This window comes from Ctenopharyngodon idella, chromosome 23 (assembly GCF_019924925.1).
Source record: "Ctenopharyngodon idella isolate HZGC_01 chromosome 23, HZGC01, whole genome shotgun sequence".
In the NCBI taxonomy this organism is placed as follows: Eukaryota; Metazoa; Chordata; class Actinopteri; order Cypriniformes; family Xenocyprididae; genus Ctenopharyngodon; species Ctenopharyngodon idella.
In genome coordinates, this window is record NC_067242.1 from 24,445,417 (window position 1) to 24,469,820 (window position 24,404).

A 24,404-nucleotide genomic window follows, 5' to 3' on the forward strand; every position below is an offset into this window, starting at 1 on the left:
ACAAATGCATCGCTTCGCTTCAGAAGGCCTTTATTAACTCCTCGAAGCTGTGTGGAGTACTTTTATAACTGATGGATGCACTTTCTTGAGCTTCATACTCGTTGTTCACTGTTCCAGTTCACTGCCATTATAAAGCTTGAACGCATCAGGATATTTATTAATATAACTCCAGTTGTGTTCATCAGAAAGAAAAAAGTCAAATACACCTAGGATAGCTTGAGGGTGAGTAAAGCTTGGGGTAATTTTCATTTTAAAGTGAACTAATCCTTTAATGTTGCCATTATATAAAGAGATTCCATAAATAAAGAGAATGCAAAAATTGAAAAATTCCAAAAATCCAAAACATTATGACAACGTGATGCAAGACATTTGTACTTTTACTATTACCTGAAACACATCACACACAACTATAATGTTCAGCTGGTGCTAACTGATCTGAAAAAAAACCCTTTTGTCCCACTCAAGTGAATATCAAACACATAATGAAGAGAGAATGAATTATGTCAAAAGCATGTTAGCACAAGATTTAGCAGAGAGACAGTCAGTTGTAGTAGCAGCAGATGACAGGATGAATGTTTGTGATGATATAGGGGGGTCAGAAAGGCAAAGACTCAGCAGTACTAACCAGTGACACCCCCAGGCATCTAGTTTGTAGGACTACGAATACAGCTTCTATCTGCTTGAAAGGGAAAAGACCAAAGTTGCAATTTTGACCATTTTTATTTATACTATTGCTTTTTCTACAAGTGGCCCGTCTCCACTTACTACTGTCTCTGCTGTAGTCTAACTACATTACATTATGACAAGCTTCCAGTAGCTTCCACAACACTTCTTGACAGTTCTTGCTGAAAGAAAACTGTTATTCTTTTCACTTGGAACAGAAGACCTCAATTGGGTGAAGAGAGAGGCGTCTCCTCTGGGCAGGGACACACAAAAACTCCCCTAAACAACTCATGACCCTGGAGTGTCTGTCAGACACATTTCACAAATTATGAAATATGGAAAGTTGGCCTACTGTGCTGAAGGAGACAAACGATTAGACTGCTCTTTGTCCTATAAACCATTTCAACATACCCGTGGAACATGCAAATCAGATGTGCATGTAATTATCTAATGGTTAGATTTGCATGCCATTGCTGAAAAGTCTTTGATGAGTTCAGCACTCTGCATATGACATGCATTAGGCATGAAACATATGCTATATGCAAGTGTTTGAATGTAAATGCTTCCATAGTACCAAGTGAAGCTTGATTTCAAGCAATGTTGCACTCTAAAATGCGTCAGAATGCAATTCATAACACAACACATTCTCAGCATTGCTACAAAGTGTGCTACAGCAGGCATTAGCATAACTATCTTCTACTGTCAGTTTTTCAAAACAACATTAATGAACTAGTGCCAACGACTAGTGTTTTTCCACCTCACGTTGTCTGCATCTGGGCCAAAATGTTGCGCACCACAAAAACTACAGCAAAAGGCCAACTACCATGTACATTCTGCACCTGTGTGAGAGGAAATAACTCTCCATACCAGCAGGTGGCAGTAGTTTGTATTTGTCTTTCAAAGAGGTAAACCGGAAGAGCAAGGACTGCGGATATACAATGAGAAGAGTGAGGTCTGCATTTAACTCCACTTTTAGACATACACTCGCAAACTTCCCAAAGCACTTCCACTCGGAGGAATCCCGTCGCCATTTTAAAATGCGTTCAACTTCGTCAAGTGTGTGAGGGAAGTGTATTTGGACAGACCCTCGACCCCTCAATATGTACACTTCAGCTCACCCTCATGTCGTTCCACACCCGTAAGACCTTCGTTCATCTTCGGAACACAAATTAAGACATTTTTGATAAAATCGATGGCTCAGTGAGGCCTGCATCGCCAGCAATAACGAATAACGAATCAGTGGTTCGGAGCGCGTATCAAACTGCCAGAGTCACGTGAACTATTGAAGTTTCAAAACACTTATGACGTAACAAAGCCTCGATTACTGAAATCATGGGATTTTGGCGCTCTGAACCACTGATTCGAAACAAATTATTCGTAAAGCTTTGAAGCTTCATGAAGCAGTGTTTTGAAATCGCCCATCACTAGATATTGTGGAATAAAGTTGCTATTTTGTTATTTTTGGCACACAAAAAGTATTCTCGACATTTTATAATAATAAGGTTGAACCACTGTAGTCACATGAATTGTTTTAAATATGTTTTTAGTAGCTTCATGGGCATTGAAAAAGGGAGTGTTATTGCTGGCGATGCAGGCCTCACTGAGCCATCGGATTTTATCAAAAATATCTTAATTTGTGTTCCGAAGATGAACGAAGGTCTTCATGAGGGTGAGTAATGAGGGTGAGTAATTAATGACAGAATTTTCATTTTTGGGTGAACTAACCTTTCAATTTTTCCCCACCCCACACAAATCTAGTGTATGATATCGGAGTTGTAGCTACCGTAAGCGGACTGTTATAGTTTACTGTATTGTTATCATTTTCATTCGTAATTTTGTATTTTTCTCCAACAGCACAAGCATATATGCAGGCCTATATAATGGTGTGTAAAACAAATTCATAAGGGAAAAAAAAAAAACTGTAAATAATAAATCAGCTGATTCCAGTGATCAAGGGCTTAGGACAGGAGTGTCCAAACTTGGTCCTGGAGGGCCACTGGCCTGCAGAGTTTGGCTCCAACTTGCCTCAACACACCTGCCTGGAAGTTTCTAGTATGCCTAATATGAGCTTGATTAGCTGGTTCAGATGTGTTTAATTGGGGTTGGAGCTAAACTCTGCAGGAAGGTGGTCCTCCAGGAGCAGGATTGGACACCACTGGCTTAGGGCGTTCCATTTAAACACATTTCAAGGGTTCCGCCAGTAGTGGGCAATCATGCAACGTAAGCAATGACGTACATGCGAGTGAACAAGATGAAGTTAGGAAGTGAAGGGCACAAAAAAAAATTGTCTTAAATACAGCCTATCTGTATGTGTCCTCTTGACTTATGCTTGCTTTCGTCAATTCCGTTTTTCTCCTTGTGTTTCGCTAAGCTGAACAGCCAATCAGAGTAATCTCTCTCACTGATGGGCTCCAGTGCCAATTCAACATGCTCAATCAACCAAAAAGTCACCAACAGGTGTCAGACTATTGCCACTGCAATACACCACAAAAACTAAGCCAACAGATGCTTTGGCCAACTGCTGACCACCACAGTATTTAGATCAACAACTGTTATGACGGAAGAACTAGTCACTTGATTTGTAGGTTTGTGCCATCAAATCACAAAAAAAAAAAAAAAAAAAAAAAAATGTAGTTTTAATTATGTGGCTTTGATGAAAGTAAATGAGATATCTACTAGCAGGAATTTGGATGTACAGAAATTGTTTATCACAAAGGCTACACATTTTTTTCTGATATTTTCTATTCAACTGTAATATCATTTTGGTACCATTTATTTAATGTAAACCACCATTTATTTAATATGTTTTATATTTAATTTAAAAAAAACAAAACCATCAGTGGTTGGTTGTTTGCATGTCAGATGGAACGTGCTCACTGCAGAGCAAATGGGTGGAGCTTACGTTAGCTCCTCCCTCACTAGACGTCTAGTGAGGAGGAGCGAATGTACAACCACACCCTAATCCTACCCTAACCCTACCCACAACTCTATCTCTCCACCCCACTGGACATCCAGAGAGGCGGAGCTGGCCGTCATAGACTCTGCAGTGAGTACCACTTGAAATAAGCTGCAATATAGTCCACAATTGATACTAAAGACAAAAGTCTGACAACTCGAGACAATAAAGCAAAAATGCATGTTGTATAATGTCATGCTCACAATGCATCAACCAAGTATTCACATCTGTATTTGCATATTTGATTATGTTTCTCTATAGAAGAAAAAGAAGAGGGATTGAGTAAGTGAATGAAGGAACAAGTTGATGAAAAGCGTGGAATTTGATCTTTCTACACTTGCAAAATAACAGGGTGGAATTGTGACTGACCCTCCCTCTCTGATGAGCGAAGGAAGGATATTGGGAAGAGCAATTAGTGAACTGTGTGTGCGTGGGGCGGGCAACTCCAGCCTATTCTGACTCACTGTGTGGAAACTCTGAATGTTCTTGCACCACTGTGCAAAGCTGCAAGCTATTACACATCGCATTACAGAGCCGAAAAACCTCTAACTACAGACAGACTGTCTGAGTAAATCTCACTGACTATTTTTGCATGAGGCTACCCTTTTCTTGCTTTTCCCACTCCCCTCTATTCTGTCCTTACCCTCTGTTCATGTTCTTCCATTCCCTCTTTCCCTAACAAACCACTCCCACCCTTTTAAAATAGTCTCTGGATTTTGCTTGTGGTATTTTCCATCTCTGAGAAAAAGAAAGAGACCTTCTCTACATTAATCCAGCATGACTGCCGTGTTGGAGAGAGAATGCATGTAAAAACATGTCAGTGTTCGTTTATTCTGCGGCCATCAAAAAGAATCCTGCTTTTATAAGGCAGCAGGTAGCCCAGCTACTAACACACAGTATGTGCGGCCGTATGTACATCAGTTCACACTAGCACAGTTTTTTCCTTCAGAAATCATAATACATGATTGATTAAAAAAGCATTTGTTCACTTAAGTCACACCTCAAAAATGTCTGAATGTCAGATAACAAAATGTCACGTGTAAAGATGTTGTTTCTTCTCAGAAATCTTTTCGTGGACACTTTATTTTAAGGTGACGTTGTTACATTAATAATGTTACATAAATAAGTACTGAGTAATATTGATTAACTACATGTATTTACTATAGAGTTACAGTTCGGGTCAGGGTTTGGTTTAGCATTAGTTACTTGTAATTATGCATAATTTATTGTTATTTCTATACTAAGTACATGTAGTAACATGTAACTACATCACCTTCAAAAAAAAAGTGTTACCGTCTTTTCTTCATAATTTTTGCCCAATGGCTTTTAATCATCTGGTGATTTTTAGTAGATGTATGAGGACAGTTCACACAGTTGTCCTAGCAGAGTAACCACAGGTATAGTTTTATGCATTAACTATGAACATTTCACTATAAACATGACCAAATATCTTTGTAGTCTTAATTTTACACTCTGAAATTTCTGTAAAAAATAGTGTACTGCACTAATATGAAGAAATTTTCTCAAGTGTTTGAAAAGTGTGCTTACGTTTTTATTCTGTAAAGCAAGTGACGTTTGGTTTGATATTTTGTTATGTAATGCAATGGCAATGGTGACTTTTTAGGGCCACTGTACAAATGGTTATATTTAAAAATAGTAAGATGTACTCATTTGTACTCAAAGCCACACCCTACCTGACTGTGACATGTGATGTACCCTGCATTTTACATTATACTCTTATGGTAAACAAATGTATAATGCAAATCACTTTTACAAAACACAGTTGTGATGTCTTGTACAAAATATCTTTGTAAATTATGGAAAGAAAAAAACACAAATGAGATCTCTTCGATATCCCAATCGTTTCTCCTTGACACCAATAACTTTTACTTTGTTTCTCCTGAGAAAAAGACAACAGAAATCTTGTAGATATAGTGGAGTTTAAGAAGAGATCTCAACAATGTCTCAAGCTGTTCTCAGATTTGCAAAAAAAAAAAAAAAAAAAAAAAAGTAAAGTAAAAAGAAATTTGCAGTCAGAAGTGAATTCATTTTAAAGTAAGTGATTTCAATATGAACGTTTCTTATCAATTTCCTCCAAGAGCTGAGCAATCAGCTATGTTGTGCATTAATTTTATAGGTCTATACTCTTATTGCAATTGTCTCATTGGTCTCCACTTTTATTTATCCTAGAGAATTTCAAGAGAAACACATTTTGATACTTAATTGAAACGCTGATCTTTGAAACCTGAGCAACCTCAAACCTAACTGATGTCTGTGTGCACACCCCTCACCTGGTAGATCATGACTTTGAAGTTTCTTCTCTTCAGAAGTTCGTTCTCGTTGCTCTCCAGGCGTTTGATCTGCCCGGCCTGTTTCTCCAGGTTCCCCCGCACCGTCTTCACATTCACGCTCACCTTACGCACCTTCTCCAGCATCTTATTAACCGTGTTTGCCGTGGTGGTGTGGCTCTTGGACAGTTTGGTGAGTTCCCCCTGGATGCCAGTCACTGATCTCTCCATCTCCCGTTGACGGGCTTCCAGCCCGGCCTGCGTCTGCTGGATCTGGTCCACGGCTCCAATGATTTTGTCCAGCAGCGCCAGGACCATTACTCCATTCATCTCACCTTTGTCTCCCTCACCTGCCACTTCTTTCTCACCAGCATCTTTTGATTTGTTCTCAGTGATGGCTTCATCTTCATCATCAGAGGCTGGGAGGTTGATTTCATCTTCTGAGATCTCAGTAAGGGATTTGTGTGGATCAGGCACCTCCAGGTGCAGATGGCTGTCTTCAATCATTTCCATGTTTAAAAGCTTAAGTATGTAGTAAAATAAAAGAAATGTTAAAGGATAAAAGGAATGGAAAGCTCTGTGTCCTTACTCGCCTTTCTTTCTGCTCTCAGGATTCCCCTCTAGAGTTCACCTAACTGTTCCCTCCTCTGTCACACTAACCACATCTGCTCTCCCCTCTCTCTCTCTCTCTCTCTCTCTCTCTCTCTCTCTCTCTCTCTCTCTCTCTCTGAGTGTGTTTGGGATCTGGCCAGAGCAGCAGAGGCTGGCAAGCAGGCTGTGGACGGTCTGTACTGCATGAGCGCTGGGTCGTGAATGCCACACTTTCCTGTGAAACCCTCCAGACAAATCAGCTGCGTGCCAGCTGCCTTCCTCTTACCCACTGACACTCCCCCTGCACGGTGTGTAGCTGTCTGTGTGCATGTGTGTGTTGGAGAGCAGTGCTCCACCCAGTGGCCTGCAATGGGACCCCATAGGAAAAAATAAATAAATAATAAGATCTTACCTTTTTCCAATGTCAAAATTACATTTAAAAATGAAGAGTCCAGTGGTCTAGAAAAAGTTGTTTTATTGATTTTGCCAAATAATATATGTCCAACATATTTTGTTGACATTCTTATCCGAAAATTTTGTCCTAACCTTATCCCTACCCCTAAACTTAACCCTACCCATAAGTTATCCCTAAAACCAATTATAGGTGAATAACACAAATGTAGAAGCACCTAACCCTGGTTGTAAGCCTAAATTTGATATAAACTCTAAATCTGATTGGTTGATTGGAATGTTGTTCCAGGATCAACAAAGATGTGGATCCAAGAACATGTTGTACTTGAAATCACATTCACCTTTATTCTACATAAGGATGGTCCACCTCATTATGGCTGCCATGATCACATGACCATGACAAATACTACACCCCTAAAGTAATGGGAGTTAACCTTACACAGAACCACAAAAGGCTATTAAAACATTATTTATAAGTGGCCTTATTTCATTAATATTATATTACCTGCAAGTCCATTTATATATATATATATATATATATATATATATATACTTTTTTTATATTTGAAGTATACAATTAAGTGCAATTCTTTACAAGTTTCAACAAAAATGACATTAAAGTATACAGCATCAAGATTGGCAGTACACTTTAAAGGATTAGTTCACTTTCAAATGAAAATTACCCCAAGATTTACTCACCCTCAAGCCATCCTAGGTGTATATGACTTTCTTCGTTCTGATGAACACAATCTGAGAAATATTAATAAATATCCTGACGCATCCAAGCTTTTTAATGGCAGTGAGCGGGGCCAGTTATGATGGATGGATGTAGATGTCTTCAGCTCATACTCGTTGTTCCTGTTCACTAACGCTTGGATGTGTTATTATTTATTAATATTTCTCTGATTGTGTTCATCAGAAAGAAGAAAGTCATATACACCTAGGATAGCTTGAGGGTGAGTAAAGCTTGGGGTAATTTTCATTTGAAAGTGAACTAATCCTTTAACCATATTTCGAAGGCAATGGAAATAATTCTGAAATTACATATAACAATGTTATCCTAGAGTCAAAAAAGCACTCTAAAGTTAAACTTTAGAATTTCATTTAATATAAATTTAAACTATAATACATTTTCATTTAATTGTAATTAACACAATTAAGTGTCTGAAAAAAATTACATAATTTTGCATTAATTCATTTAAAGTATATTATTTCTGTAATAAATATTCTAAGAGTGAACTCAAATATTTCTTATCAAATTCTGCCAAAGTTAAATGATCTAATCACAATCATTTTACACTGTGTAGCTGTAAATTATAAGGTATATCAACATTGTCTCATTTGTGTCTATTTTTATACCTCCTGATGAATTGTAGGAAAAAGGTAATACTTATATGAAATGCAATTCCAAACTCCATTATATCTTTTAGCAAACACTGAGTAATAAAATTACCATCTGGGACAGTGCTGTATATGTGTGAAGATAACATGAGGTTCTGGAGAGTGTAACAGTATTAGACAGGCACAGACACAGCAAGAGCTGGAATGTCATCCAGACCTGCAGGGTTTTTCAGTTCCCTAAAGGCCCATTTTCCCACACAGCACGTAAATGTAGCTATCCAAAGGAAGAGTTCACAAAAATAACTTGAGCTCTTATGCGTGTGGGCACTGCGTGTGTACACGTGTGAGTGGATGTATTATTCAGCTGATCTCTCACTGATAGAATGTGACATACAATTATGTGTGACATATACAATTTTAGAGAGAACAATGTAAAATTCAGTGGAGTTTGATTAATGATAACATTACTGTATTTCTTTTCCATGGAAAAATGGTTTTGTGGATTTGGAATGACTCCAAAAATGATCTCAGCGAAACATACATTTAAACATCAGAGTATATTCATCATCTTCAGAGCCTGATTGTCCGGGTGCTAAATAAAGTTCTAAAATATCATTTGAAATTATAAGTTAACAGGTGTACATTCTGAAATACATAATACCTTTAAATGGCCTTAATAATCCACAGGTTACTGTGCAACGCCAAGGAAAGACGTGCAGCTTGTTTCAGCTGGTCAGTGTGAATTTGTCAGGCGTATGTATGTTTCTCACCTCTGGTTCTTCAGTAGTTCCTGACTCTAAATATATAGAAGTTCATTACAGAGTCTGTGCTACATTCTTCTGAGGTCTGCCCTCTTACCTCTTGTTGTTACACCGGCACACAAACTTGAATCATTCAGTCTATATCAGATAACACTGACCACACTGAGTAAAGGTTTGTAGGATATTCCTATAAACACTCTTAAAAAGGTTCTTTAGATTTTTTAAATGTTCTTCACACTTGGAAAAAAAAAGGTTTCTTGTGCACTGAAAGGTTCTTTGGGGAACAAAAAATGGTTCTTCTGGTATCACTGCAAAAACCCTGTTTTGAAACCTTTATTTTTAAGAGTGTATGGCTAAATAATTAAATAATAAGAGAGCTAAAATTTGATCCAGATAGAAAGGTGATTTTGGTAGAGAATGACATTTCAATGTTTAAAGTGTGTTGGATCAGCATTGAAATTTTGATGAAAGTTGACAGCACACATGGGTGGAGGCAATGATATTGAACTAACAGTGATTTGTAGTTGACCACAAGATCATATGTATGTATCTCTGCAGAACACTAGTGGGTGTTTCCCAATCAGTGGGGCGTTTTCAAACCATGATGGGCATTTTTAAACGCTTTACCTGATTTGCTCTAATCCACTGGGGGCTTGGTTTAGGGGTGGGTTTTCATAATTTTAGCAAGTCTGTTGAAAAATGGTTGGAAAGCATCCATTGTAGTTTGAAAATGGCCACTGATTGGTAAATGGCCATTTTGGTTTTGCATGTGCACTTCTCAGTAATCTAAATGATGCTTCCTAGAGAGAAAACACAGGTGCATCATACACAAGAAGTGTTTGTTGAACCACATGACTTATCTGGAGCATTTTCAAACAATGCTGCATCTACCTTATTATTTCTGTTCCTTTGTTTTGCATTCTTGCTATTTGCTCTTGATTTGCATTGTTACTGACTGTAATTAGATACATTAATTCAAAAAGCTTTTAAAGTTTTTGAATAACACATCCATTTAACTGCATGCTTAAACACATCTTGCTTCAATTATGTTTATTATGAATTACCTGATTAAAGTTCTATCAACATTTAACAGATTTCTTGAAGTGCAAGAGACATGAACATGAACAAGAATGTAACAATTCGCACATAGCTCAATTTTGCATCCATTACTAATGCTAGCATCGCCCCTTCCCTTCTTTCCTTTAGTAGGAGTGAAAGCAGATAAGGATGGACAATTTAAAAAATGAGAAGCACCCTTTTGATAATGTGGACATTGATTATTGTGTTGTAGTTGACAGCATAATCATTTGACATGGGATTTGTTGCAATGCTGCTTTACCTTCTGCTCCCTGATTAGTGCTTTAATCATTTATATTCCTGAATCACTATTGAATTTGAGGAATGTAACTGATCTCCATTCAGTTTAGCCTGTTCCCACTGAAACACAATCACAAAAAAACATCTTGTGTCTATGAGAAAGTGACTGACCTGGCTATTTTGTAATATTTAAAGAGATTAAGGTCTACATAAGGTGAATATGCAGCATTAAAGAAATTTTCATTGAAAAAACCTAAACTCTTTTATTCTTCAATATAAACTTGTCACTTTGAATGCTATTTCATAAAAATGAACTGAGATATAGTTTATGGTAATAGCCATAGCTCAGTATTTATTCCTCTTCATGAGGAGCTTAGCTCCAACACACCAGGAAGTTTTCATTGATTCTAATGACCTTGATTAGCTGGTTCAGGTGTGTTTAATTAGGGCTGGAAATAAACTCGGATGGAAAAATTGGACACCCCTACCATAGTGCTTTATATATATATATATATATATATATACATATATATTTAATGATACTATAATCATACTTAGAATATTTTGTGTTGAGCAAAAAAAAGTGAATCATATTGTGTTTAGAATATTAACAATCTTAAATGTGACTATGACAACTGAATTGACTTGCTCTATCATGCTTTCTTTTTCAGATTTCAGAGAACCCAAAGAAAAAGAGGCAGTAGTGTGATGCAAGCCAGATTTTTAAAACCTGAACCGTTGGACCGCTTGTATTTATAATGACATCAGTCTTCTGAAACTTTTATTTTTTAAGGTTGTAATGCTTTTGTCCTATTTTGTCCCAAAAAAAATAAAATAAATAAATAAATAAATAATGAATGATCTTTTATATATTTTTGTCATTAATTGCGTTAAACTGTTAAATAAAATAAATTGACTCAACTGCTGGAAAGGTGTCATTTGTATTTTAAAAGGGTTTGAAATGGTCAGGAATTTGTTGTGGAAACAGTGATGCAGAATCCGTTAGTGTAACACTGATTCAGTGGCATTACAATTGATTATTTTTGTTAGTTTCAATGTTGATTCAACAACAGTAATGTAGACTCAATCAATCACATTACCATTGATTTGTTGTTGTTGTTGAAATCTTACCATTGTTTCAACATTAATTGCTTTTGCAAAAGTGAACCAACATCACTTCGCAACGTTAATTCAATGCAATTAGCATTGACACATCAACATCGACTCAACATTGTTTAAATGATTGCTTGCTATCTGGGGAACTATAGTAATGGTAGGCTAATTCATCTTATCCCCTTAACCTCTCATTTTTCCAATGCAGTGTAGGCTACTACAATGTTCCCAAGTGTTGGTTTTAATGGCACACGTTAATAAGAACAACCAACTTAAAAATAAAATAAACTGTTGTATACATAAACATTTTATTATGACCAAAAAAGACAGTACATAAATGTACACATAACATACAATGTCTTATGGCATTTAACGTGTTTTGGAAGCATCAGTCTTGTTGTAAAGAAAAAAAGAGAAAAATCACGTGACCCTGTAGCAGCAGCAGGCGTGACGTCACGTAGCACGTCTGATCATCATCGCAGAGGTGAAGTGATCTCTGAGACATCGAGGACGGTGAGAGCGTTTATCTTTTACATATTTGTGATTTTTTTTCTCTCTCCACACTTTTAACACGCACTATATATGTATATATTACGTTATAAATGAGTGGATGTATAATTTCATTTGTGGCCGCTGAAATGAGGTGGTGATGCTTGAATAGGCTATGGTTTATCTAATCTGTCTGCTATAGCGTTGATAAATATACTAATATTTGCTCTGATTATGACTTCAATGTTATGTTATATTCGTGTTGAAAAATGAACAGCTGACAGCATTTTAGTGATTAGTGAATTGGAAATCTGCGTTAATCAGTCGAGCATATTAACTTAGGCTACTGTTTCATTCTTGCGTTAATTTATTCAATCATTTTGCTGAAAATACGACTATTTGAGCTATATATTTCTCTAACTGGTCTATTTATAATTAATTTTGGGATGGTGCCATAATTATTCTCTGTATCCTTATTAAACAAAATTAACATCTTACAAATCAATATGTATGTGTTAGACGTTTCACAAGCGCCGGAATTTGTTAGTATATTATATAATGTGATTAAACTGCTAAAATTATTGTTAGCATGGGGTAGACAGAGAAGAGCGCGTAATGGCGTCCTTCAGAGCTGAAGGACAGACAGTGCGGCAGAGATGTGAGGAGTGTTGAGGCATCAGCCAATCAGCTCTCAGAGATGCGAAAGTCGTTGAGGTTCTTAGCCAATCAGCTCGCAGAGATGCGAGGGATGTTGAGTTCATCAGCCATTCAGAAGGGATGCTGAGCTTTCAGCCAATCGGCTCTTTGAGATGCGAGGGATGCTGTGCCCAGCCCACAGATTATTTTATTAGAGTAGATGCAGTCTCTGTTTCTGTATCAATCGAGAAATTATAATGGTCATTGCTTTCAATGTTTTATGTCAGTCAGCAAAACAATTTGTGGATATCATAGAAATAAATTTGTCAAATGTTCAGTTAATTCTGTGGAAGTTTGCATTTGATCTAAGGTAGTATAATTATAATTAAATGACATTCAAAGAATTTCAAATAACTGCCAATGACTGGTCAAAAGTTTGGAATAATTAAGATTTTTTAATGTTTTTCAAAGAAGTCTCTAATGCTCACCAAGGCTGCGTTTATTTGATCAGAAATTAAGAAATGAATACATTTATTCAGCATTAAATTGATCAAAAGTGATAGTAAAGACATTTATAGAAGGCAATTATAATATTACAAAAGATTTCAAATAAATGCTATTCATTGAATTTTATATTCATGAATGTATCACGCTTTCCACAAAAAATATCTATCTATCTATCTATCTATCTATCTATCTATCTGTCTGTCTGTCTGTCTGTCTGATTTATACAATTTCCTTCTGTTCTCCTGACAGACCTGTAGTATCCAGTGGGATTTAATTCTGAGCCGTGTGTGACTTCCTGTGGCCTGCAGCATCATGGGGGAGTTGTTCCGCAGTGAGGAGATGACTCTCGCCCAGCTCTTCCTCCAGTCTGAAGCGGCCTATTGCTGCGTCAGTGAACTGGGAGAGCTGGGAATGGTCCAGTTCAGAGATGTGAGTAAAGATAGTTTGCTTTCTCTCTCTCTCTCTCTCTCTCTCTCTCTCTCTCTCTCTCTCTCTCTCTTTCTTACTGCTCACTCCTCTGTCATATTTTGTCCTCATCATATCTGTTGATAATGAGTGCAAACCTCTTTCTTTCAGCTCAACCCTGATGTGAACGTGTTTCAGAGGAAATTTGTGAATGAAGTGAGACGTTGTGAAGAGATGGACAGGAAGCTCAGTGAGTGGATTAACACATGGACACACATACTGTATACACCAAGACCAGTGACGATCCTGAGTCCTGAGAATGACTTACAGCTGCAGATCGTTTCTGATTGGCTAAAATGATAGACAAAGTCAGGTGTGATAGAAAGAACACATATTCCTTTATGTTTACTACTCTAAATCATCACTTACAGAAGTTAAATTCCAAAATATTATAAAAAGTGTAAGAAAAATGTACATATAAAATGATAAATGACTACATTATACGTTGTGATTGATGATTTTTTATATAGGGAACATTGGGGCTAAAAGGCACACATTGTGCTTTTCACTGCTCTCATAGTGCATGACTGCAGAAAAAAAATATATATCTTTTTATTGAACATTGATGGAGCATTTTAGTGGGAAAGAAATCTTAAAAGTGGTTTGTTTTGTTTAAAAATCATATAAATTTATGAAGTAATTTATGAAGTAAAAGGCCCCCCTCGCCATCTCATACATTTATGTTACAACTGGGCTAAAGGACCCCGGTACTGATACAAATACTTAGCTAAAGTAATATGTTTTGCGTAAACATTTGTGAAAAATTTAATAAAAAACAAAAATTCATAAATGTTCTTGCACTGCTTGAAAGAGATCTTATAATAATTTATTATGGCTTTACAGTAGTAACAATAAATATGACATTTTATTATATGGTAAGATTAATGTCATATTTTTAAATATGATTGTTTCATTATAAATATGGTCATTATCTCTATGGTATAAATTATCTGTATGGTATAATAAATTATATTAACCATCTAAATCTAACCATTTTATCTCAACAAATGAAAAAGTCAGCCAGCTATTTATTATCATGTTAAAGATTGTGCCATTTACCCCAGCAGCAGGGGCACTTTTTACCCCAAATATCATACTTTTGCATATTCTTCAGTTATTGAAAAACTGTTTATTTAATTACAAACAAAATTAAATGAAAATCAAAATATACTGTATGTGGTAATTTTAATGATTATAATTTGCTACATAAATCTAGAACATTTTTTAAAAAACACAAAATTAGATCAGCTAAGTGGAGAATTGTCTTTGCACTGCTGCCTGTGATCATGTCCAAAATGTACACATAGTGCAACGTGGATGTTTAGGAAAGCGGTGCAGTGAATTTTTGTTCCATCTAGTGGATTAGATGAAAATAAAATCAAATGTGCCTTTTTACCCGGCACACATTTAGCCCTCTTTTAAACTAATTTTTGCAGTGGTGAAGGGGTCAGCTATAAAACGCAGCTGCTCAAGGCCTATATTGCTTATGACAGGATCCGCCACTAAACTAGACACAAAAACTAACCCTTCACCCTGTGAGAAATAATCACAGAGAACAAATTATTACATATTACTAGTAAATTGCTGCTGGTGTCATGTTCTGCAGGGTTTGTTGAGAAGGAGATTAAGAAAGCCAACATTCCAACTATGGACACTGGTGAGAATCCTGAAGTCCCATTCCCACGAGATATGATTGACCTTGAGGTAATTTTACTTTGTCATGCTGCTCAAATCACATACTGTATGAGCTAAATGGAATAATTGTGTCAAAATAAAAATGCTGTCATTTACTGAAAAATGTTGTTTATTTAAATAATTCCCATCCAAGGCATAACCAAAAAAAAAAAAAAAAACAAGGGACGAGGCCTGGTTGAGTTGCTTTAGTAGTGTGTTGAAAGTTTTGGTAAGAGGCGTGGCATTTTGTAAACATGCTCGAAGCGGTTGACCAGTCACAACACACTGGTTCAGCAGACCAATCAGAGCTCATTTCACTTTTCCGAAGTAGGGGCTTCATAGAGACAGGAACTAGACAGAGCTGCATTTCTCAAAGCATTGTGACATAAGTTGATTGTAGAGACCATTGGTGCCAATGGCTCTATGATCTACTTAAGCTTACGAGAAACGCATCCCAGAGTGTTACTGACAGACTGGGAAGAGAGCAACAATGTGAAATATGTGAAAAATAATGTTTTTTGAAAATTCAAGCATGAAAACCTATTCTAGTAGACCCCAAAAACCAAATTTATAATATAATTTATATTTTCGATTTATATATTTATAATTTTAATTTGTATTTATACCTTTAATTGCCAGGCAACCTTTGAGAAGCTGGAAAATGAGCTGAAGGAGATCAACACTAATCAAGAGGCCCTGAAGAAGAACTTTCTAGAGCTGACAGAACTCAAGCATATCCTCAGACGTACCCAGCAGTTCTTTGATGAGGTCTGACTCTGGCAATGTGAAAGCAAACCATTGAGAGTTTAAACTAAAAAAAACTAAAGACTTTTGAGGTGTTAGTTAACCCTTTGGTCCATTACAGTGGAAATATCTTTCAAGGCCACTTGGAAATATTACATTTAAACCATCTTTGACCCATACCTATGATTTTACCGGACTCTCTTTAGATGGAGGATCCTAACCTGTTGGAAGAATCGTCATCCCTGCTAGACCCCAGTGAGGCTGGCCGAGGTGCCCCACTGCGACTTGGGTCAGTTCCAGTGAAATTTCACAATTCTTGATAACAATTTTGATACCACTGCAAAAATGAATATTTTGATACCAAAAAAAAACAAAACAAAAAATTCCCTACAAGTATTTTATTATTACAGTCTACATTTATGGCCACTGAAAAGCCAATATCATTCATTTCACATGCTACTAATAAACAACACATGTGGTAAAGGCAGATGGAAACACTTTACTACAAAGTAGCCTACAAGATTTGCTGAAAAATGTGTCTTATTTAGGCTTTTCTTGAAATTATTGTAATTTTCATAATAGGAGAAGTTATTAGTTTGATCACAGCTGACAACAGTGAAAGCACTGAAGTACAGAACTTGATACTATCAGTTCTGTAGAAAGACTGATATTTTTATTTTAGTATTGATTAATAATATTTAGTGTTTTACTATTTTTTTTTTTTTCAGTTTTAATACTTTAAAAGACTATAAGAATTTACTTTTATAGTTTGGAATTAAGAGTTCAGTTTCAGAACATATTTATCAGTTTTTTTAATCACTAAATGGTTTATGATTGTGTGTTTAGGATTTAAAAAATTACTGTTTCACTGGAATTACTGTAAAAGAAAAAAATGGGATTGGTGCATACAAACTCATGTTAGTACTCTTGTACAGTTGTGGGCAAGACTTTTTGTTTATCAAACTTTTGACTGTACACAGAGATCACAATACTGTATGTACACAAAATGTCTTTTGTAATGTATTATTAGAAGGGAATTCAGGATTAGAGTAAATAACAGGTTTGCATTGACTTTAGTAAGTGCACTCTGTGCACTCTGCTGACAATACTGGTTTGTGCACCCTGTAGGTTTGTGGCTGGGGTTATAAGCCGTGAGAGAATCCCCACATTTGAAAGGATGCTGTGGAGAGTCTGCCGTGGAAATGTCTTTTTACGTCAAGCAGAGATTGAGGACCCTCTTGAGGACCCCACAACAGTCAGTCTCTCTTCTTGTTCTGAATTATTTTGTGATTAAAGGCACAATATGTAAGATTTTTGGATTAAAATATCCAAAAACCACTAGAACAGGGTTATATATTTTGTTGACTTGTGTACTTACATTATCCCAGATGTTTCCAAGAATGTTTAAATTCAGAGAAATAAGTCATTTTTACATTGGACACGGACCATGTCTGTGCGTCGCCTATAAATGACATCATACCTGCATTACCCTCGGTTTCCGGTTTTATTTTATAGAAACCATGGAAACACCAGAGATGCTTTAATATATTATATGTTTTATTAGACAAGGGAACTATTGTTTGGATACATTTATAGACAGAAAACTATTATTATCAATCGTTCTTATTGTTTGAATCTCGTTTTCTTGATTTAACATGAGTACAATGTTTTACCATGACTAATATCGATCTATCTTACTGCAGTGTGCAACAAGTGTCTCATAGCAACCACCGAGCGAACACACAGAGTAACGTTATAACATCATTTTCAACACACTCAAATGTATCTAATATGATAAAGAGCTCTCCGTTACCCCACATACGCTTGACCTGAAAAGCGGAAGAAGCGACTGCGGCATAATAAAAGTTCCGCTGCTCTCGAGTCGCACTCGTCTCTCATTAGCAATCACTCCAGCTGCCTTGTTGTGTTCCCACAACACTCGGCCCTGCGCTGCTTCATCTCACAGTAACGTTAATAATCTCATCCATGAACATGATTTTGACCCAAGTCCAGTCCCGATTCTTTTCCACCGGCTGTGAGGTGAAGACCACATCTCCCATGAATCCACGCTCAATCTCGTCATCAAGCTACGCCTTTGTTTTGAATACGGCAACCTCTAGCGAATAAAACTACATAGTGTGCCTTTAAGTCAGTTAGTAGCATGTCTGCATTTGACATTTTATTTACCAGCGTGATAAAATATTGATCAAGTCATGGGTCTTTGTTTGTCACAGGGAGATCAGGTGCACAAATCCGTGTTTATCATCTTCTTCCAAGGAGACCAGCTGAAGAACAGAGTGAAGAAGATCTGTGAAGGGTATGCAGCAGGGTCTTTTCTGATCCTTGATTATTATTATAATTTTATGTAATTTTAATCAAACACTTTAAACTGCTCTCCAGGTTCCGTGCATCTCTGTACCCGTGCCCTGAGACCCCTCAGGAGAGGAAAGAAATGGCAGCGGGTGTCAACACCCGCATTGATGACCTCCAGATGGTATGCTCTAATGCTGTCTAAATAAAGTCATAATTATAGTCCAGCTGTGGTTCTCTTTTTCTCATCTTAATTTTGTTACCATTAAATTCATGCAAAAATAACATAAAGTGCCCTACTTACTTTGATTATACACATCTGCTGTGTTTAATCATATAGGTACTGAATCAAACTGAAGACCACAGGCAGAGGGTTTTGCAGGCTGCTGCGAAAACCATACGTGTGTGGTTCATCAAAGTGAGGAAGATGAAGGCCATTTATCACACTTTGAACCTCTGTAACATCGACGTTACACAGAAATGTTTGATCGCTGAGGTCTGGTGCCCCGTTTCTGACCTCGATTCTATTCAGTTCGCTCTGCGGAGGGGAACGGTGAGTTATATTCATTTGTATATTCATTCATAATGATTTCATCCACTGAGATATGATTTATTTTAGTCATTCAATCCACAAATGAAAGCTATAAAACAATATGATTTGCATATATTCACTACAAGTCAAAAGCTTGGACTCAAAGCTTATATATAATTTAATCACAATTTTATTTATGTAGGAACGGAGTGGGTCCACAGTTCCCTCCATCTTAAACCGAATGCAGACCAAACAGACTCCACCTACTTACAACAAGACCAACAAGTTCACTTCGGGGTTCCAAAACATTGTGGATGCTTACGGCATCGGAACCTACCGAGAGATCAACCCAGGTATTTCTTATGCATTAAAGTACATTTATAAAGGAATTGTTAGATTTTTACAAAAAATACCTTTATAATATTTTGAAAATAACCATACCTTTACCATTTAGTTTAACAATGTGTTGTCCACTTTTTCTCAGGCAATATATTATAGGTTTGTTTTTTAACTCTTGTATGATTGTATTGTTTCTGTTTTGTTTCTTGCAGCGCCATACACAATTATTACATTCCCGTTCCTGTTTGCTGTCATGTTTGGGGACATGGGTCATGGCGTGCTGATGACATGTGCAGCACTTTACCTTGTCATCAGAGAGACCCGTCTGCTTGCTCAGAAAAGTGACAATGAGGTCTCAGCTTATCAATAATTCTTACAAAATCCAACTTTTAGTTGAAATCAAATGTGTTGTTAGTGTATGTTAATGAACCTTTAATGGATTTAAAATGTACATTTTTACACTCACATTTTTTTCTTTTGGGAAAATTGACAAAAATATTATATATTCAGCACACAGGCAGTATACAGTTGACTAAAAAAATGAAAATCCTTTCAATATATCCAGAACTAACTTCCTATTTCAATGTATGTAACATGTTATTATATAATATAACAAGATATCAAAGTGTAATCAAAGTCATATTCAGAGGTGTTGAATTTGTATGAATATTTATGATGTTATTTGTGATTTTTTTTTTTATAAAATCAAAGGTCTAACCATAGTCATATACTAATATTATATATCTCTTTCTTTCATCTCCCTTCTTTTGTGTGTGTGTAGATGTTTAACATGATATTTGCAGGTCGTTATATCATTCTTCTGATGGGGATATTCTCAGTGTACACTGGGTTGATTTATAATGACTGCTTTTCCAAGTCCCTCAACATGTTCGGCTCTGGCTGGAGTGTGCGGCCCATGTTTTTCCCTAAGGGAAACTGGACGTAAGTTCACAACATTAAGTCTGTGAAACAGTTTGAATATAATCTAACAACACTGGCGTAAAATGTTACTTTATCAAAAGAATTTAAAATGAAAATAATAACAAAATTCAAAAATGAAATTCTTCTGTTTCTGTCTTTGTACTGTATGTGTTTGTTTGTAGATTTGAGACTCTGGATGTTAACCCAGTTCTTCAGTTAAACCCTTCTGTTCCTGGCGTGTTTGGTGGCCCCTATCCTCTGGGCATTGACCCTGTATGTACCGTATTACACAAAATCACATGCATACACTAGACACACAGACATTAGGGCTGCACAATATTGGAAAAATCTGACACTGCAGTATTTACTTTTTCTGCAACATATACAGTATTGTGATATTAAGAAATGCAGGAGTGTTCACCAGACCACATGAAAAGCCATATTTGGAAATAACGAATCAATCAGTGGGTGATTTTGTTGGGGAGTGCAAAATAAAAATAACTTCAGCTGGAAATGTATTTATTTAAAAAAGGATGCAAGCAATCCTTTTAGGGCTGAATGATTTGGGATGGGGTTTTTTGTTTTTTTGTTCCAATATTAATATTTATGTCTTAATTTCTTAATTTTCAAACATTAAACTATCAAGCTTTTATTTTGATAGGTTGCTGGCAAATGGATGAATGCGCTGCCAGTTTCAGAATAAAACTCTGCAATTTGCAAGCTTGTGGTGTGGTGAAGCACTGTATCATGGCTAACAAATGTAACATTTTTCATGCACGCATGTGTGCAAAGATCAACAAATCAAACAGCACAAATGAGACCTTCTCTTCTTGTGTGCTTTTACCCTATAGTTTATTTCTAGTACTAAAAATGACCAAAATGCAGTTCCCTAATAGCCATCTTTAAACTCAGTTGTAAAATGAAGCATTTATCTTCAACAGATCGTGTGTGAACTACAGAGATGCTGGTATAATGCTGTTCTATTAATGTTCTTCTGTTAGATCTGGAATATTGCCTCAAATAAGCTGACGTTCCTGAACTCGTTTAAGATGAAGATGTCTGTAATCCTGGGTGTCATTCACATGTTGTTTGGAGTCACGCTGTCTCTCTTCAATCACTTGTAAGTGTGTGTCCAAATGTGTGTTTGTGTGGAGCAGCTAGAGTTTCATCTACTGCTCTAACTGCAGCTTTTTTTCCATGTGTCTCACAGGTACTTTAAGAAACCTCTGAACATTTTCCTGGGTTTCATCCCTGAGATTGTGTTCATGAGCAGTCTGTTCGGGTATCTGGTCCTGCTCATCTTCTACAAATGGTTGGCTTACGATGCAGCAACTTCTAAAGACGCTCCCAGTCTACTGATAGCCTTCATCAATATGTGTCTTTTCAACTACAACGACCCCTCCAACAAACCCCTGTACAGAGGACAGGTAACGCACAGATTTACACAAAAATAGTGGTTGTAGATAGATTATAGAATTCAAGTTAGAGCAGGATAGGGTTGTAAAAAGTACCAGTACTTCGGTACCAAGTCGGTAGTGAAATGTTAAAAATGTGACAATACCAGCATTTCCCCTAGCATTTTTAGTGATGTTGAGTAGATTCTGACTAACTTAAACACCTGATTGGCCATTGTGTTCATGTGCTCAACAGGTATGTCTGTGACTGGCTAGTGGCTACAATGATCAACGCTTCAAAAACATGTTGTGAATAGAAATCTTTCATGCTCTTCTCCGAGCGCTACACACAGATGCATTTGAAAGCAGGCTGATATACCCCTGATTTCCAATGCTCCCGCTTTCAAAGCGCTTTCAAACGCTCCCGTGCATTGATCATTGTAGCCAGTCACAGACATATCTATTGAATGCGTGAACACAATGGCCAATCAGATGTGTTTAAGTTAGTCAGAATCCGCTCAACAGCACTCAAAATGCTAGGGGGAAATGCTGGTGTCGTCACATTTTTAACATTTCAGTACCGACCTGGTACCGAAGTACCGGTACTTTTGACAATCCTAGAACAGGATAGAGTTCTGGTTGAATGACTGGAGGATCTCTTTCTATGTGTGCATAGGTGGGGATTCAGTGTCTGTTGGTGGTTATAGCTTTGGCGTGTGTGCCATGTATGCTGGTGGTGAAGACTATGGTTCTGCGCCGTCAGTACCTGTGGAAGAAGCACCTGGTATGTATATTTACTCTAACCAAAACCAGCCAAAATTCCTCTTTCTCTTTTTCTGTCATTAAATCAGAGAACATGATGTTAAAAGGTAATCAACCCTCAATGCATACCTTGGCAATAGAATCGCCATTGGCTATTACATTTTTACTTGCCAGACTGTATATACATACATATGAATGATTTGGAATTAATGATTTATGTATAAATTACTTGAAATATGCTTCTCTTCACAAAATGACACAGCTTTTTACAAAGATACATTCATATGTGATATTATTTGAAAACTTAAGGGGTAGTTCACCTAAAAATGAAAATTTGCTGTTAATTTATTCACCCTCCAAGATGTAGGTGACTTTTTTTCTTCAGTAGAACAGTAAAGAAGATTTTTAGCTGAAACTGTGGTCCTTGGTGATTCATATAATGCAAGTAAATAGCTACCGTCACTTTGGGAGTCAAAAAAATAAATAAATAAATAAATAAATAATATATATATATATATATATATATATATATATACAGGCAAAACAAAATGAATACACATGGCTCCTGATAATTGAGTCGCCTTAGTCGCCTAGCCCTAGCCTCACATATGCAAGTGATTTACTCGCAATGTAGAGGGTTAAGTGGAATGATGAAAGGAATGCTTATTTTGTTTCATTGTCCATGATAAAAACAAAATTTGAAATGCTACACAAATATTAGTAGATATGACAAACAAACAGTCCTCTGGTATTGGGGTTTGAAGTTTTATAGACTGTGAGCATTGTGTTTCCTCAGATGTTTTTTAACAGCATGCCATGGGACAAAGCCAAGTACAGCAACTTTCCTGAATTTCTTCATAAATGTATGTCTGTGTGCATATATGTCTGTTTGATAGAGTAGAATTGTGCATGGTTTTGGCCCAAATGGGGCACCTACCATGCTTTAAGAATTTACAGCAGGTGGAATATTGTTTAGTATAGTTAAGAAAAAGATAACAGGCCATGGATAACTTCTGTTCAAAGGACATTCCTAGCACCGGGAGTACAGATGTTCTCAAAATGATAAAATACTTGATTATTGATGATGATATTATTATTTGTTTTACCAAAGTATTTATATTTGTAGGATTCATGTGGGAAGATGCCCTGAAGAACAAAGATATTTTACTCTTTACGATAATGCACATGGATATTAATAAATTTTTTTTAGTAAAACTTAATAAGGCTTAAATTCAGATATTCAGAGTAAATTCAGAGTAAATTCAGATATTTTACTCTTTACGATAATGCACATGGGCATTGATACATTTTTTTAGTAAAACTTAATAAGGCTTAAATGTATCCATCATAATGTTGAACTAGAATCAGTTCTTGTTCTTATGGGGAAAAATAGAATTCAGCAAGATTTATATATTGTATTCCATCCAAATATTGTAAATCCATCCTGAAAGTAACAAAAATGCCCCAGAGATTTCAAATGTGGAGGCCAAAAGTGTGAATTTCTTGTTTTACCTTTTATCTTTTGATATATTTCATGATATTCTATTTTAGGCCTGTCTACCCTTGTGAACAAGAAGTACACATATAATACTTATCATGGAAATAATATAGAGCGTGAATAATTTTTAGGCAAGTTGATATATATTTGATAAGTTGATATTAAGTATATTGATCATATCTTTGTTATGTTGTCTAAGCACATTTTACCAATTGAAAACCACATCAATCTTATAATTACTATTAAGATTGTATATAATCATTAATAGGAGATAATTGTTGATGAGGGCTTGAAGTGAAAATGCCTTATATTCAGATGTGCATAATTATTAGACCATTTTTTTACAGGTAAAAAAAATCATAAGCTGAAGTGTCATGAAATAGATGAAGACTGATTTTTTAAAAAGTTTTATGGACAGACAGATTGAGAGTGACTCTTGAGGTACCAGCACCAGTTCAAGTCAGACAACAGCGGCAGTGGCGAGGGAGTCATGGTATGAGTTTCGTCGCGGCGGGTGGTAGCTCTCCGTCTGCATGGGGCTCGCACAATTCCTCTGTGTGGTGAAACAGGCTCTGGGTCCGGCTGTGTTATGGACCGGGGGTAGACACTCTCCAGACACTGCATGATCGCGATCCTTTAGTTAAGTCCAGAGGTTTTTTGGGAGGTCTGCAGGGTGATGATAATTCCCCTGA

General features: G+C 36.5%; 2 protein-coding genes across 3 annotated transcripts in view; one reads left to right on the forward strand and one right to left on the reverse strand.

The window, feature by feature from the left end:
- Window positions 1-6,730, reverse strand: part of cavin1b (caveolae associated protein 1b) — a 21,326-nt gene extending 14,596 nt beyond the window's left edge. Inside the window, exon 1 of the mRNA XM_051881960.1 lies at window positions 5,911-6,730. Within this exon, the coding sequence (XP_051737920.1) occupies window positions 5,911-6,420 (510 nt within the window). The 5' untranslated portion in view covers window positions 6,421-6,730. The remainder of the gene's footprint in view (window positions 1-5,910) is intronic.
- Window positions 6,731-11,862: 5,132 nt separating this feature from the next.
- atp6v0a1b (ATPase H+ transporting V0 subunit a1b) overlaps window positions 11,863-24,404 on the forward strand; it is a 28,519-nt gene continuing 15,977 nt past the window's right edge. For both annotated transcript variants that reach the window (XM_051882413.1, XM_051882414.1), the window contains exons 1-17: window positions 11,863-11,954; window positions 13,323-13,502; window positions 13,650-13,728; window positions 15,145-15,242; window positions 15,852-15,980; window positions 16,163-16,245; window positions 17,085-17,211; window positions 18,191-18,273; window positions 18,357-18,450; window positions 18,607-18,819; window positions 19,001-19,151; window positions 19,350-19,489; window positions 19,919-20,079; window positions 20,241-20,331; window positions 21,060-21,178; window positions 21,269-21,485; window positions 22,129-22,236. In XM_051882413.1, the coding sequence (XP_051738373.1) occupies window positions 13,386-13,502; window positions 13,650-13,728; window positions 15,145-15,242; window positions 15,852-15,980; window positions 16,163-16,245; window positions 17,085-17,211; window positions 18,191-18,273; window positions 18,357-18,450; window positions 18,607-18,819; window positions 19,001-19,151; window positions 19,350-19,489; window positions 19,919-20,079; window positions 20,241-20,331; window positions 21,060-21,178; window positions 21,269-21,485; window positions 22,129-22,236 (2,010 nt within the window). In that variant the 5' untranslated portion in view covers window positions 11,863-11,954; window positions 13,323-13,385. The remainder of the gene's footprint in view (window positions 11,955-13,322; window positions 13,503-13,649; window positions 13,729-15,144; window positions 15,243-15,851; window positions 15,981-16,162; window positions 16,246-17,084; window positions 17,212-18,190; window positions 18,274-18,356; window positions 18,451-18,606; window positions 18,820-19,000; window positions 19,152-19,349; window positions 19,490-19,918; window positions 20,080-20,240; window positions 20,332-21,059; window positions 21,179-21,268; window positions 21,486-22,128; window positions 22,237-24,404) is intronic.